We start from the raw sequence: 17,960 nt of genomic DNA on the forward strand, positions 1-17,960 counted from the left end.
TTTCAGTGTGTTCCGCACCAACCGTTTATTAATCGATGACATGAATAAAACTTGCTCTCGCGATAAATCATTATTTTTAACCGAAGAAGACGTTAAGAGTATTATCCGAACATTAATGCAGAGGAAAGCCCCTTATACTTAGGAGTGGCAACGTTTAGGTGTTTCTTGGAGGTAATAGTACATTATTCCGGTCATATGGTATGGCAGGTTGGCGTGGTCCGGTAGAAGATCACTGCAATTAGCAATTAGCAACACGACCCACCTTCAAACGATCCAATCTGATCTTGATGGACAAATTAAAATCCAGCCCTGCCTTATTTCATTTCAAAAGCTGGTTTCACCCGGATATACGTTAACACTGGAAAAACAAGGCAATCGCTACTTCCGTTTTATGACGACTTTCAGGTAGCAAAGAATTTTTTACATTGCACAAATCTGTGAAAACGACTAAAGATGCTGTATTCCGCATGCCAAGCCAGCAGGTAGCGATGGCAAAAAATGTCAGAACATGTAAAGCTAGGTACACACCAAGCTGACAGTCTGGGCTGTTGGACAGGTGTTACTGCACGTTCACACAGCACTAGGGATTATTTTTAACCGAAGAAGATGTAAGAGTATTATCCGAACATTATTGCAGAGGAAAGCCCCTTATACTTAGGAGTGGCAACGTATAGGTGTTTCTTGGAGGTAATAGTACATTATTTTAAACCAATGTAGGAGTGTTATCCAAACATTATTGGCAAGGAAAGCCTGTTATACTTTGGAGCAGACACGTATTGAGGTGTTTCTGGGAGGTTTTACTACATACCGCGTCATCTTTAAATAATAATTATGTGACTTCCTTGCATCAGGTGACCTGAAGATGCGAATAAATGGTTTCCATTGCAGTTTGCGAAATACACCTTTTCCTAATTGCCTGAAAAACCACCTCATGCAAGTGTAAAACTTTTTTGCTATATATGGGAAAATAACGTGTTTCCATTAGCCATTTTTTCCATTCGCAATGTCAATTTGCGCAATTTAAAGGTTAATGGAAACATAGCTAATGCTGTGTTTTTTGGCTCATCCAGCATGTCGAATCGGTGGTAGGGCCCATCTTAAGTTGGATCATACGAACCAGCTATTTAACATAGCCAACAAGTGCATGAAAAGAAAAAGGAAAAAAACAACGTCAAGAGGTAACGCACAGAACGCTCATCTCGTTTTTTTTTCAGATACATGACTATTTTAATCAATATAAAAAGAGAATTAAAAATAAAATCTTTTAGGTGCACTTTAAAGGTGCAGTATGTACATTTTAGCGGCATCTAGTGGTGAGGTTGCGAATTGCAACCAACGGCGTAGTCCACTGCTCACCCCTCGCTTTTGAAACACATAGAGAAGCTACGGTAGTCGCCACCGGACAAACATGTCATCGTCTGAGACAACTTAGTAAAAAAAGTTGTCCGTTAAGGGCTTCTGTAGAAAAATGGCGGCACAAAATGAGGGTCCCCTTACATGGATGTAGATAAAAAGGTCTCGTTCTAAGGTAATAAACACATAACGGTTCATGATGAAAGGTCTTTATAGACCACTGATAATATAGTTTTGTATATTATTTTGCATTTCTGTCAAGAGATCCTTCTAAAAATTACACCCTGCACCTTTAAGCAAAGAAAAAAAGCTGAAATGCTTGTGAGTGACTGATGGATTTCGTTATTTATTAAATATGTATGTGTGTAAAGGTCTTCTTGTAGGAGTCCCAAAAAAGACTCCTGTTCACAGAAGCTGAGCTTACCTTCAGAACATTGCAGTCCAGCCTACAGGCATTACAATGGAGGATGACAACAGAGAATTGAAAACAAATGCAAATGTTCTCCTCACAAACACAGCGAACAAGCCCTTTCTCACATAAACAGACACTGTATAAATCAAATGCGGTATTTTATTGTTTCAGTCAGCGCATATTTACTGCGAGGTGCTTCATTTCACTCATCTCTTTTTCTGCTGTTATTTAACATTGCGGCTCAGGCTGTTCATTTCAGCAGTGTCTGAAACACTTAAAGAGACAGTGTCTTAGTTAATAAACTGGAAGAACATTTTGGTCGACTAGTTTCTATGTGAAAATGGGCTGTTGTTTGTAAATCGAGTCTAGCACGTATGTAAATCTATTACGTGATCAAACTAGCTAGTAAGTTGAAAAACATACAAATCATTGTGGTAAGTTGAAGCAGTTAATCAACGACGATCGTTGACGTTGAATATCATCACACGTTGAATAGTTCATCACAAGTACGTGCCAATGAGATTCGATGTTATCGATGTGGCGCCATATTTGAACGTAAGCTGATGTTTAAAATAATGCATGATCAGTGATGTATTAATCACTAAATAAGCGCATCATATTTAATAATTCTAATACCATCCTCTCACAAACCTTTCACTTTCCCCTTTTTCCAAATCCAAACCGTAGGTGTTAAGAACGAGTTTCACGCCATTTAGAGTCACAGTCTATTTATACTTCATCAAACCCACCGTCTCAGGTCCCCATCGGATGACATCATCATCTACCCCCTCTGCAATCCCAGCTGCAGGGTCTCATTGGTGATGTCCAGCTCGTGGGAAGGTAAAGAGCCGTGGATGAGGAGAGGGTGTGTGGGGTGTGTGAGGAGAGCTGACTCACAGGGAATGTGGGGGCTGTTACATCTCAACAGCGACACTGACTCACCAGTCTTCTCCAGCAACACCCCCCCCCCCCACAACCCCATCAATGGCATATCCGTCATTCAGCTCTTCTATGAATGGACAGATATAGAGAGAGACTGAGAGGAAAGAGGTGGTGATTTTATGGGGAGTATTGCAGTAGGCTATATAATAACCGGGCATTCTGCAAAATGAGAGCCATTTGTGTCTCTCTCACGCGCACGCACGCGCGCGCACACACACTTGTCAACAAAGCACCACCTTAAAATGAAAGCCATGTATTAAATAGAATTAAAACAAAGGTGTGGCTTTGTCACAAGGTCACTGTGCACGTGTGCTTGTTTGAGAGAGAGATACAGACTATATTTAGGTTCAAATAAAATACAACAGATGGTTTACATTCTAGGTGGGAAGAAAAGCTGACACAGTAGGGACTATTTGTAGAACTAAAGGGAGGGTCAACGTGTTTGCCAAAGCAAAACACAAAGATATAGACATGACACATCATCTCAGAGAAGATATTTGTCTTTAATTAATAAGCAGGACGGTTGGGTACGGATAGGGTTTGAAAACAACTTTACTGGATGTACCATTGGACTTTTAAATACCTTAAGTGAGTTTCATAAAAGCTGGATTAGGTGTAATTTAGTGTAACCTACAGAGTAACGCCACATACCTCCAGGCTTTAAGTAAGGAATAATTAATGATGGGCCGTTGAATTATTCGAAAATAATGCACACTCAAGTTAGTAATGTACCAAGACGCGAAGCAGTGTGTGTATTATTTTCTATTGTACTTTGATTACCACATACATTGTTAAGACAATGCTCTGGTGGTTTTTTTAATACATTGGACAGGTTAGGTGTGCATTTATCGAAAAATAATGCATACCCATTGAACATTTCTTCGGCAATCAGAATCAAGCATTCAAAAGCCCCGTTGTATAAGGTTCGAGAATGAATGGAACAAAATAAAAAGTGTAAAAAGTGTAGCTACACTGTCAGTGAAAAGTGTGGCGACATCTTTTAAAGAGGTCCTTATATGTGCCATTAAGGTACAAACGTGTTATTTTTAAATGGGCAATGTGAACGTTGATTTTTATTGTTAAAATACATGTCAATGCATAATTTACTATCCCCACAGAATGTGCCTGTAAATTTTCTGCTCAAAATACATCACAGATCTTTCATTATACGATGATGAACATGGCCATTTGTGGCTGCAAAAAAACTTGCTGTTTTTGTGTGCGTTTCTTTAAATGCAAAGAAAGCGTTTGTTCCTCTCCCCGTATGGAAAGTAGGAGGTAGAGCGCTTATTTGCTTTGGACTACATCAAAACACGTGTCTCTGGCAGAAGGTTGAACTACGCGCTCATAAGGTGAAGTCTGTGAGCGGTCATAATCAATGTGACATCACATTGATAGGGGAACCCAACAGCCTGTTTTGTTTGACTGTTGCGTTTTAAAGGAGATTAAACAAAGAAGAGTAGATGGATTTGTATAATTACAGGAGGTTTCTGCACAAACACTGGCGAGTCTGCTCTGCTAAAGCGATTTTCTGATAGAAACTCATTTAAAGTGTATTTTCTAGGTTAAGGGCTTTAATACGGAGCCCCTAAAGGGACATGGAGCAAAATTAAATGAAGTTTAGTTTCGCATGAAGCTTTCATGAAACAATTTTTTTTTTACTCCAATGTCACCTTAGGGGCTCGGTACTTTAAAACCTTGTTAAAACTAACCATAAAATGTAACATTGGGGCGATTTCCTGCAAGGTTTAGATTATTCCAAGACACTCCACTTTTTTAAAAATAGGCTCATTTTCCAGCTCCCCTAGAGTTGAACACTTGATTTGTACTGTTTTGGAATCAGCCGATCTCAGGGTCTGGCGCTAGCACTTTTAGCATAGCTTAGCATAATCCATTGAATCTGATTAGACCATTAGCATCGCGCTAAAAAATGACCAAAGAGTTTCAATATTTTTCCTATTTAAAACTTGACTCTTCTGTAGTTACATCGTGTACTAAGAACGACAGAAATCTAAAAGCTGCGGTTTTCTAGTCAGATATGGCTACGAACTATACTCTCAAACTGGTGTAATAATCAAGGACTTTGCTGATGTAACATGGCTGCAGCAGACGCAATGATATTACGCAGCGCCCGAAAATAGTCCCCTTGGTAACTTTCAACAGCAAAGTCATTGATTATTACTCCGGAATGAGAGTATAGTTCCTAGCCATATCGACTTAGAAAATCGCAACTTTTAATTTTCCGTCAGTCTTAGTACACGATGTAACTACAGAAGAGCCAAGTTTTAAATAGAAAAAATATAGAATCTGTCGAATTTGCGAAATTGACTTGTAAAATCAAGTGCTGCATTTATTTTTAAATAAAGTCAGACTAAAACTCCTAGAAAACTGAATTTCTTGCTTTTTTAATTAAAAACAAATTAGCAATAAACCCATAGCATTTGTGTTTCCTTTTGCATGCCATAGCAAATAAATCCAAAATTGGAAACTTACAACAATATACATTTTTTTAAAGTGATGGGCTGATATGAAAGATTATTTTCCACATCAATTATTTATGCATTTATCAATATTAACATTTATATACATTCAATTAATTTCAAAGCAATATCAATTAAAGTCATGAAGTCCGAAACAAAACAGACATTCATAAAAATAAAATAGAAATGCTTGAAATTAAACTATATACTTTTCTTTAAAAAATATACTTAAAGAGAGGACCTTTACAATGATATGAAGATTAAATTAGCATTGCTTTACTTGAAACATAGGCACATAGTTTGTTAATATCTGAGGCTTCATACAGACAGGAAGTCTTCCTGGCAGACATTTTGAATAACCACCCGAACAACAGTAGCATGTGCTCCATACTACACGTGTAAACAAAAACCTTAAGGACTAAAGGATCTGTATCTGCAGCTGAACTCCATCTCTTCAGAATAACCTTCTGCTTTATCTCTACTAAAACACCAGCCACCCAAATATACAGTAAGATCCCCCAGAAAATACAACTGCTATTGGAAGATAAATACGAATTTCTTTGTGTTCATCTAATGCTTTTCTTTTAAACACGAATAATTCTTTGGCATAGATATCCATTACAGTTCTCTTTCACCCAATAAAACTAAATCAAAATGAAATAAAAAATAATGATCACATGCCTGACTTACACCATTCATTTAAAATAAAGAAACAAGCTACAAAGCAACAAAAAGATAATTATATATAAAATATACTAATATAACAATTACAACCAAAAAATAAGCTTTCCCTGACCAGCAAAATGGCAACGAATAAATCTCACTCTATTACCCGATCATACATTTCACTCAAGATTTACCCAGTAACATTCCTGTAATAGTAATAAATACAGTATACATTTTTCCATAACCACTATGTAGTTTGATAATGATCATCTTTCAGCTCTAAAAAAGAAATGTTAACAGGTCATTGAAACGACTTCACTTATGGTACTGCCATGTTTTTGTCCAGCACAACATAAAGTGGAATTTTGTATATGATGCTCCCTCAATGGAAATGGTGGTGTGCTGCATTATAAATGAGTTTTGGGGGAATAATCACTTACATTCCCCCTCTGTTTAGTCTGGGCATGTTTCGATTTCCTAACATAAGATCATTTGAGCTTAAGGCAAATGGCGCCTTATGTTTACATGGCACATAAAACTTTTTCTTAGGTACTTCGTCTACCATGCATAAAGTGATGCAAAAAACAAACAAACCCCAAAAAATGTAGTCATTTACTCATTCTCGTGTAACTTCAAACCTAGTTCTCTCTTCTTTTTGCAGTGCACGCAATACAAGTTCTCCAGCAGAATATCCGGGGATGGTGACCAGAGCAGTCCATCATCCCAATCCGCTTTCGTTGTTCGGAAAAGACAACTCATTTTGTTACATGTGGGTGAGTAAATGATGGCAGATTTTTAAGTGAACTATACCTTTACACGTAAGCTGACATTTGGTTTTCAAGTATGATCACATCAGCTCATTATATTCTGGTACAATAAGCCCAGTGAGATTTGTTAGATATTTTTATATATATAGTGAGCAGTATAGGTTGTTCCACTGCGGTTTGAAGTTTCGGGCCACTCTGACGGATGACACTGCACTGGCAGCTTCGTATTTTTAGGCAGCGTGTCCAGGGAGGGTGTGTGATGCAGGAAAAGGTGACCTCCTTTTACTTTGATCGATTGTTTTACCCTCTGTGGCTTTTTAAGAAAATATGACGAAGGATGAGCGGAGCTATAAAAACAAAATGCAGAGCGCCTTGGCACGGATAACCGAATAGATCTCACTGTTAAAGCTGAGGTACAAAAAAAAGAAAAAAGAAAAAAAATCTTCTTTTTGTTGACCGCGCTGTAACTTACTTTTTCAACCGAGCCAATATTTAGCAATAATAAAAGGCTTTTCTAATTATATGGCCGGGATGATTCACAAAGGGTCCCGTGATGGCCGTAACTGGTACCAAAATACGTCAAGAGGCATCGCTCTGCCCCCCACCAAATGATTAAACGGCAAAGGGCTGAATTCACAGGTGTTTTTTTTCTGGAAGACCATACGTGGATGTCGCCCGCCGCGGCCATCAACTACCACAGTAGACTGTTCCTGTGGGCATCTGGCAGGCTTTCCTCCTCTCATCTCCCTCGCTTTCATCCCTCTTTCAGGGGGACATGTTGAGCAGCTTAGTGGATTTATTCGGGTAATTAATGGCCAGGCTGATGGCTGCTATGTTTTTCAGAGCCTGTCCAATAAAACAGGAGAGAGAAAGATGAGAATGAATGAGAACGAATGGAGCACAAAGGTAGAAAGCGTAAGAAACCATTAATCAAAACACTGGGTGATTTATCAAACACCTGCGGCTCTCATAGCACAGTAAAAAACAAACAAACATGCAATTACAGTACTTGTATTGTTCTTTTTAAACTTTTTTGGCAACAGTTATACACAAAAACTATTCGTTACATAAAACAATAACAATGTGTTTTTTAAGCAGACTCATTAATATTCACGCTTAAATGGGGCTTTGGATAAGAATTAAAAAAATGGAGAATTAAAACCATCCTACACAACACAATATGGGCCTTTACCCTCCTTGTACCGCAACAAACATGATAATGGAGTTAATTACCTAATGTAACTCGAGTTACCCACATACAAACACACCCACTCATACACATCTACTGTACAATCCAGCAAAATGATGGGACAAAGCCGAACTCATAAGTCTGGTGTGAGAATCGGCACAGCTGTTTATACTTCATAATGTTTGCCTTGTTTAAGCATAATATTTAGTTTGAGCCATCATGTGATGAGAACTGCAAATGTTTATTTCACCAAAGGCAATACTACACTAAAGTGAGGTCCATCCCGCTTTAAGTTTACGAGAAAACTGGTTTCCAAATTGATTTTCCGACAGCATTTGTTAATCTACGCTAAAGATGAGGATCTATATGTGGTATAAATGCGAAACCACCATCATTAAAGTTGCATGAAGTATCCACACGCTGCATAATGGAGTTATAAAGAAACTCTCATTCAACAAGGTTTGCCAATAAACATATGGTGGGGGATTTGATGTCAGTCATTTGAACCATTTAAAAAAAACATTTACTTTTACATCACCTTAAGTGATGCTTTGGTTTCCTTGTCGCAAAAGGTAATGCATTAAGCAAAACCATTCCTAACTATATGTAGTCAACCAACGCCTTTGTAAATGTTTAATGACTCTTTGCATATATTAGTTCAATGACTTCATATGCGGGCACTACAATGGTTCATTACCATACGACTTGGTACACATACACTGAATATATCTACAGTACAAGCTATTGTACAATAGCTTGGTCTGATCAGATTAAGGGTGCATTGTGTAACTTTTAGGAGGATTTCTTAACAGAAATGCAATAAAATATAAATAACTATATTATCAGTGGTGAATAAGGAGCTTTCAAAATGAACTATATTGTTTTTATTACCTTATTAAGAGCCGTTTTTATCTACATACACCCGGGGTTCCCTTACATGGAAGTCGCCATTTTGCACCATCATGTTTGTACAGTAGCACTAAATGGACAAACTTTTCTACAGAGTGCTTTATTCACTATGTTGTCTCAGACAATGACATGTTTGTCTTGTGTTGGCTACCGTAGCTTCGAAATGAGGGGTGAGCTGTGCACTTTGGTTGCAATTTTAAAGGTACAGTGTGTAATTTTTAGAAGGATCTCTAAAATGCAATTAGAAAGGACAGAAGGATGGAAAATAATATACAAAACTATATTATCAGGGGTGTATAAAGACCTTTCATAACCGCCATTTTTCTACAGAAGCCCTTAACGGACAATTTTTTTACTAAGTTGTCTCCGACGATGACATGTTTGTCCGGTGGCAGATACCTTAGCTTCTCTATGTTTTTTAAAGGCAAGGGGTGAGCAGTGGACTAAGCCGTTGGTTGCAATTCGCAACCTCACCACTAGATGGCACTAAAATTTACACACTGCACCTTTAAAGGACAAGTTCGGTGTTTTGCACTTAAAGCCCTGTTTTCAGATTGTTTGTGATGAAATAGAACGGCTCTGACCGAAATCTGGACACATGCTGCTGCCCCGAGAATTTTCGGGTGTTTATTGTATCACCTCCCACTTCTATAATGACTGTATAGGTGCACTGGAACAATCCTTTCTAAAATGCATTAAGCTTTCGTTTACAAAGACGTGAAACTCACTGAGTGTTTAGGGGTGTTCACTGATATGCTCACACAAAAATCGCTGCAAAATACACATTCCATCAGTTTTATTGTAGTTTTTGCCAACTCCATTGACTTGTATTAGATGTGCGGTATATGGTATTACTCCGCGCCGAGAACTTCGTTTGTATTCTTGCAATTTGGAATGGTGGATTATGGCCACCAACTGGGCTGGAGTGTCTATTATTCAAGCTCTCAGCGGAAGAATATACGGGTGTGAGGCGTTTGGAAAAATAGGTCCACAAGTTAACAACGAATGCTAAAACACCTGTTGGAAAGCATCTTTTGCAGCGATTTTTGTGTGAGAATATCAGTGAACAACCCTGACCACTCGGTGAGTTTCACGTCTTTGGAAACGAACGTTTAATGCATTTTGGGAAGGATTGTTCCAGTGCACCTATGCAGCCATTGTAGAGGTGGGAGGTGAAACAACAAACACCCCAAAATTCTCGGGGCAGCCGCATATGTCGAAATTTCAGTCAAAACCGTTCTACTGCATCATAAACAATCTGAAAACAGGGCTTTAAGTGTAAAATACCGAACTTGTCCTTTAAGTCTAGATGCTGGCTTTCATTTTGCTAGTGCCATTTCAAGATTAAATAAAATTAACTGTGGTAGACTTACCTGTGCAGTTTGCACTACCAGTTGTTCATTTGTAGTGAGAGCAAGTAGATACTCCTGCAAAATGCCCTGATCCTGAAGCACAAATAAAAAGAAACTCATTTCAGTATTGTGACACTACATTAATCGAATACATTTAGCCATTTTAAAGGTCATCAACACAATAAACAAGCATTATAAAATCCGGAAGTTATCCTTTACGGCCTATTCAAGTGTAAGACTATACTGCTATTCACTCCTGTAGCTCAATAACAGCTTGTAATCCGGGTTTGGAAAAGCACCATGGCATTGTAGACATGATCCTGAATCAAACCCGACAACCTTTAAATCACCTCTGTTATCTCACTTCTACCCAAACCCCACTGGATTTCTCCCATTGATTCTCAAAGTACTCGTTTTATTTTGAATATGCACCTGGAAACCCATCACTACTGATGATGTTATGTATGAATAATGCATTGTACAAAATCTGTCAACATGTTCATGTCAAAATAAACTCTACTCCTTCTTGACACCGCATGCAAATCTGATTTGGGTTTCAAATCAGATTTTTAGGACCGACCGTCTGCACTGTCATTTTGCAATCTGATCCATTTGTTCAGACAGTGCGGTCAATATCTGGATCTACATCGGTTGCTATAGTAATGATGAATGCGTCAGCACCATGCCAAGAGAATTTCTCATACGGCCGAGGGTAGCTGTCAGCGTGGAAAGCGAGACTGGAAGACTGACTATTTTGCCTCTGCTCACGTCTATCATGATATCTCTAATGACTGTATATGGCAAACATGTTTGATTTTGCCCATCTTAACAAAGAGTTAGTAAGTTAGTAAACATGATGCAATACAGAGATGACGGCTGTAGGATCATGCAACTATTGGCAAAAGTTAGCATTAGCAAATTAGCATTGTTCTATGAACTCCAGCAGGTGACAGGCTGGATTAAACATGCAAATAATTATAACAACAAAGTAAAAATATTATATAAACATGTTATATAAGCATATAGTATTAAAAACTGTATAAAAATGTTAACTGATGTGAAAAGTTTTTAGGGTAAACTCCCCTTCCACTTGAGCAATAGCAGGAAACTGCAGGATCTATTAAACCGAAATAAAATTAAATCCTAATTACAAATTTTAAAGAACTTCATTCTGCTCAAAAACACCCAATATGTGTTTAGTGCCAAGAGAGGTCACACTTAACACCGACGATGCCTAAAGAAGACATTTAGGCCTGAAATTAAAATGTTTTATTTCTTATAAATATTTCCTGTATTTTCTGTTTGTATCTTAATAAAATTGATTGAAAAATTAATATGGATGGACATTAAAACTTCTAAAACAACAAGTCTGGTGGTGGTGGCCTAAGACTTTTGCACAGTACTGTATATATTTATATACTCCCCCTCTTGTTCCACAGTTGAAACAAACAGGAAGTCCCGCCTCAAACTCATGCTATTGGTTGAGCGTCTAGTTGACACTTCAACAAATTGACTTTTTATCTTAAGGGTGATTAAAAATGTATAAAATAGAGGAGCAATTTGATATATTAAACAGTATCCTGTTCAGTCATCAGTTGACTCCTATAATTGCTTTGACAACTAAGCGGGAGGAGTTATTAATCGAGTCCTATCATAATGCTTTATGTAAACACAAGCCAGTCAGATTGATCTTCGCTTTGACACCACATATAGACTTCTAGTAAATTCTTTTGACAGAACTCAATGAAGACTGTGGAGAGGGCTGTAGCTTTCTGAGGGCTTGTTTTGTCATGTCAGTTTCGAAACCACATCCTCTGTTAACGCGAGGGTTTATCATCCCTCACAAATAAGTGTTACTACACTACAGGAGAGGAAGAGAGAATGAGTCTGAAGGTCTTATCTGCTTTTTTTATTCTGTCTCATTTCCGACCCCATCTGTGCAAGGAAGGAGAATTCACACGTTAAACTCTCTTGCAAATGCATGCTGCCTTTTCTCTAAAGGTTTAATAGTCTAATTCCTTTTATGGTGTAACGATAATTAAAAGCAACAAATGAAAACATGTTTTTTGATTAATAATGTTTTTTAATTATTGTGCTTACTAATAAGAAGTAGGCCTGCACGATAGCTACTTTGGATAATTGCCCCAAAAAATATTGGTGATAGTTGATAGTATTGATAGACCGATATATCGGCTGGGAAGATTTTTGCGAATTTTATGTCTATCGGCATCGCCCGATACGTGGCTGCTTTGATCGCTGATTTTTTCCGGCATTATTTACAGACAGAGTGCTGGAAGCCGCAGGCGATTGCAGGTCATGTGACTAAAATTAACCAACCTTTCCATGACAACATCGAAAGCTCGGCCTTACAGCTGATCATAGCTTGACAAAGCGGGTTTTTATTTCTCATCTCTATATATATTTGTAGTAGTAAAGTGCTAGAAATCAATATCCTTATATGCTGATAGTTCCTCGTCATTGTGGAGAGCGCAGTTCATGGTTCCATAGCACCCTCACCTGTTTTTACTATTTGTTTGAAGCTTTGAAACCAATTCCAGTCAGATTTATTCTTTCAAACTGTGTGTATTCACCAGAAAAACATGAAATTTCAGCTTAAGTATGTAACCCTAACATAAATTAAGATATTTTGAAAAATTAGAGTAAGCACAAAAGTAGGAAAACTAAATAAAATGGAAGTTAATGGGTACCATCAACTGTGTGGTTACCATTCGTTTAGCAAAATATCTTAATTTTGTGTTCGACAGAATAAAGAAGTTAATACATGTTTAGAAAAAAAATCATTTTTAGGTTAATGATCATTTTAAGATGTTGTGACATCTGATTTTGTACAGATTTCATTTTGTATTAGCAAATTTTAAATTCTTTTACCACAGATAAACAGCTTTTATATACATGAAGAGTTTTCGTTGCAGTTTTTTTTTATTGTTCAGAAATCTCATTTTTTGGTTGTGCATTCCTATTAAAGGAATAGTCAATTTTCTTATAATAATTTACTCACCACCATGTCATCCAAAATGTTGATATCTTTCTCTGTTCAGTCGAGAAGAAATTATGTTTTTTGAGGAAAACATTGCAGGGTTTTTCTCATTTTAATGGACTTTAATAGAGCCCAACACTTAATACTTAACTCAACACTTAACAGTTTTTTTCAACGGAGTTTCAAATGACTATAAACGATCCCAGACGAGGCATAAGGGTCTTGTCTAGCAAAACTATTGTCATTTTTGACAAGAAAAATAAAAGGTATGCACTTTTAAACCACAACTTTTCGTCTATCTCCGATCATGTGATGTGCCAGCGCGACCTTACGCAATACGTCATGACGTCAAGAGGTCACAGAGGACGAACGTGAAACTCCACCCCAGTGTTTACAAGTGTGTTGAAAGAGGACCGTTCCGATGTTGTTGTATGTCAAATGATACTAATTAATGTCTTTGTGTCAGTTTATTGTTTAAAATAGTCCCCAAATTAGTGCTGCACAATTAATCGCATCGCAATCGCGATGTCAGCCTGTGCGATTATATGACAGCAAAATATTGCAATTATATTAAATAAATAAGTGTGTGGACTTGTTAACACAAACTTTCTGATAACAGTTTGATGATTTTCCTTGCTGTTTAAAAAAGAAAGAAAAACTAACAAAAAAGGCAGTGCATGTGTGGCGTGCATCGTCACTTGTTTGTGCGCAGCGCGGAAATACCAGAGCGAAGATGGATGCAGAGGAGGTTGACAGTGATCTGGTAGCTAAAAAAACCTCTACGTCTGCTGTATGGCGGTATTTTGGATTTAGGATTACTGACACTGAGCAGTTGCTACATCACGTGGCAATACAAAAACATTTCTAGTTTTACAAATACACATTTTAGCATTATCACTAAACTGTGTGTGGATTTTCCTTAAAACCCATCAAGTTGATTCATGATACCATTTATTATAATCGCAATATTAGCATGAATAACCGCAATGGGAAAAATTACCAAAATCGTGCAGCCCTACCGCAAATGTGCGTTTCATATATGTAACACGTGACCTCCCTACGTCACTATGCATTTACGTTAGGTCACGCTGGACCAGACCTAGACGAAAAGTTGTGGTTTACAAGAGCATAAAAATCCTGCAATGTTTTCCTCAAAAAACATAATTTCTTCTCAACTAAACAAAGAAAGACATCAACATTTTGGATGACATGGTGGTGAGTCTGAATTTTTCTTTTAAGAAAATGGACTATTCCTTTAATATCAATTCAACTGCAGTTGGTTTGTTTTGATTTAACCCTTCATAACTAAAAAAAAACAGCTAAGTAGCACCATGAAACAAAATAATAACATGATAACGTAATAATAAACATGTTTTGACAAAAATGTTAAAAATGGATTTATCTCGTTTTGCAACGAAACTCTTCATATATATATATATATATATATATATATATATATATATATATATATATATATATATATATATATATATATATATATATATATATATATATATATATATATATATATATATATATATATGTGGCCGATACATCATTGCATCTCTAGTATTACACATATTTAACTGCGCTATATCCATTTCACAGATTTTCCCCTAAAATCAGCAAATAAAAATCAATTGGCTTTGATCCTTCGATTCTGATCACCTGGCTGCTGAGAAACTTTAAATCAATAAGGTCAGTTGAGTTCTGAGAAGCCGTGTGTTTGTGGGCAGAAATGAAGGGTGACAATCTCTTTATAATGGGTCTAAACAGTGCCGAGCGTCGATCGGAGAAACCACTCAACGCTCTCTCCATCCATTTCCCTGTCACTTCTCCAGGCTAATGCTCACTTAAACATCCTGATCTCAAAACACAAAAACGCTTCATATTCTTGTTCAACCTGGCTGTTAAAAGATGATTCAGCGATGAGAGGGTATCATCATACTTTCCTCCCATTCACGAGCTGAGAGAAACAACCCGGTATGAGAAGTTTCACTTGACACGGCTCTACTACAAACATGCAGCACCACGGTGCTTATGTTCATATTCTCTGTATGTCTCAGAATTAAGTGTTTACTTTAAAAATGTCCTAAGTGTGTTAGTGCCCTCTAGTGGCCCTGTACTACAACACATTAAAGGGCACCTATTATGCCTATTTTACAAAGTCTCAGGTTTGCACAGAATGTGTCTGAAGTTTCAGCTCAAATACCTTATTTATTTTAGCACCTGAAAATTGGCACCCCTATTTTGGGTAGCATCAAAATGCGCTGTTTTTGTGTCTGTACCTTTAAATGCAAATAAGCTACTTCTCCTAACTCCCTTACCAAAAGAGACAAATGAGGGATTTTAGCTAAAATAGATCTGATTCCTGTGAATACAGTCTGAGACGAAAGTATCTTGCATATTGAAATATTCCGAAGGAAAATTTGGTGAGGGCGGAACTATGGTAATGCAGAACTGTCAGTCAGCGGCCGGGGGCGGGGCTTTATCTGTGTTACGTCACATTAACGTTTGTAGGTGGTTGCGTTCACACACTGCCAACACACATTTATGTCCTTGTAAAAGTGGATTTTGCATAATAGGTGCCCTTTGATAGACATGCACTCACTGGAGTTGCAGTGACAGTTGGTCTATACTTGTATCTGCTCTATTGTTCCCTTGTAAGTGAAAATGCAGGAACTATGATAGCTAATGTTTGACAGACAGACAGACAGACTCATAAAATGTTATGCATAGAGATGTTTAAGGAAGAAGACAGTCACTCACCATAGCCTTGGCTTCAGCAATGAAGAAGAGCTCAGTGAGAGCCCGATGAAGGGGAAGGAGAACCGTGATGCTGGTGGGGTCCTGACTCAAACCACCTTCCATAGAGGTAAAGAGCTGCCAGAGAGGCCTCAGAAGAGTAAGGTCACAACCCCTGAATGAAGACACACACAAAGTAAAGTCAGTCACCGTTTAAATATTGCTGGCTTATTCATATATTAAGTATGGGGCAGACTGATTGTGTTTCACGTGCAGTGGACAGGTGGTCATTTGCATGTGCTGTTCCTAAACCTCGATAACTCATCTGACACCACAGGCCTTTCTCTTTAGTACTATCATACACATATTGTCTGTCAGTGATGATGTAACTGTGTTCAAACACCATGGAAATCATGCAAATCACTCTGACATGTGACCTTGTTGCCATGGGAACAATCAAGGCAGAAAGCCACTGTCATATGCATTATGCAAAAGCTTTGTAAATCTAAATACCCAACACTCGAGTAGTATACGCCAAAAAAGGGACAGGGGTGACGGCCACTTCCTATATGATGTCATCATATGTGACCCAGTCCGTGAAATCCAGGCTAAAGTCTGGTTTGATTTCACATTTCACAATATTAAAGGAACACTCCACTTTTTTTGAAAATATAATTTTCCAGCTCCCCTAGAGTTAAACATTTGATTTTACTGTTTTGGAATCCATTCAGCTGATCTGGTGCTAGCACTTTTTGGATAGCTTAGCATAATCCATTAAATCTGATTAGACCATTAGCATTGTGCTAAGAAAATACCGTAACTAAAGAGTTTCGATATTTTCCCCTTTAAAACTTGACTCTTCTGTAGTAACATCGTGTACTATGACAGATGGAAAATTAAAAGTTGCGATTTTCTAGGCAGATATAGATAGGAACTATACTCTCATTCTGGCGTAATAATCAAGGACTTAGTTGCTGTAACATGGCTGCAGCAGGTAGTGATATTACGCAGCGCCTGAAAATAGTCCCCTGCTAATGAAAGTAACCAAGGGGACTATTTTCGGGCAGTGCATAATATCACTACACCTGCTGCAGCTATGTTACAGCAACAAAATCATTGATTATTACGCCAGTATAGTCCCACGTCACATCGCCTAGAAAATCGCAACTTTTAACTTTCCGTCGGCCCCAGCACACGATGCAACTACAGAAGAGTCAAGTTTGAAATAGAAAAAAAATACTCAAACTCTTTGGTTATTTTTTGAGCGCGATGCTAATGGTCTAATCAGATTCAATGGACCATGCTAAGCTATGCTAAAAGCGCCAGCGGCAGACCCAGAGATCAGCTGAATGGATTCCAAAACAGCAAAAAACAAGTTTAACTCCAGGAGAGCTGGAAAATGAGCAAGTGTATATTTATATATATTCATGTAAAACACACAAAAGAATTTTGCCAAGTTTTACACTAACTATCTCTTCAGAAATACAGTTTTAATAATATGCTAAATAATAATAATACAATTTAAACAAAAACTGTGAAAAAGTGCTTAAGGGCTTATAAAAATTAGGACAAGTTACACCTGCATCCCACAGAGTAATGAGCTGACCTGACAAAACCAAGTTCTTGAAAAAAGGTGCAAACTCATCTCTCTAGAATAGTAGGACGGGTAGAGCCAATGTGACTGCAATTTGTTGGGTTTATTAATGTATCGACACAGATCAAATTGACCTAAACAAATGCTTTAAAAGGACACACCATTGAGACGGACACTGTAGAAGCCGCAGTAGCAGGTGAACGGCTTTCAGCCTCTGGTTTCCTGTTTGCCGACAGGCCACGCCCACCTGCCACTCCCAGATGTCAGTCAGTGGTAAGTGAGTAAGGGCTTGCTCATCAGCAAGCATCTGCTTCAAGATCTCAAAACCTGTTTGAACACATACAAATCTTTTTAATCATCAGTCATCTTGCAAACCTAAAAGTAAATTACGGATATAAAACCATCGTGAGAGTCCAGCAAGGAGAATATGAATTCAGACATCTTCTAAGCCACAGTTGGTTTGTTTACCTTCCCTCATCTGGGAAGAAATAAATGAGCTGGCAGATCCTATAAATGAAGTACTCCTTCCGTGGCTGGGAAACCCATTTGATAT

The 17,960-nt window shown here is 37.8% G+C and overlaps 1 protein-coding gene across 1 annotated transcript in view; it reads right to left on the reverse strand.

Moving 5' to 3' along the window:
* Nucleotides 1-5,096: 5,096 nt before the first annotated feature.
* zzef1 (zinc finger, ZZ-type with EF hand domain 1) overlaps nt 5,097-17,960 on the reverse strand; it is a 61,990-nt gene continuing 49,126 nt past the window's right edge. The window contains exons 51-54 of the mRNA XM_073861200.1: nt 17,569-17,734; nt 15,838-15,988; nt 10,092-10,163; nt 5,097-7,466 (exon numbers count right to left, since the gene is read on the reverse strand). Coding sequence (XP_073717301.1) covers nt 7,386-7,466; nt 10,092-10,163; nt 15,838-15,988; nt 17,569-17,734 — 470 coding nt within the window. The 3' untranslated portion in view covers nt 5,097-7,385. The remainder of the gene's footprint in view (nt 7,467-10,091; nt 10,164-15,837; nt 15,989-17,568; nt 17,735-17,960) is intronic.

This window comes from Misgurnus anguillicaudatus, chromosome 22 (genome assembly GCF_027580225.2).
Source record: "Misgurnus anguillicaudatus chromosome 22, ASM2758022v2, whole genome shotgun sequence".
Taxonomy (NCBI): domain Eukaryota; kingdom Metazoa; phylum Chordata; class Actinopteri; order Cypriniformes; family Cobitidae; genus Misgurnus; species Misgurnus anguillicaudatus.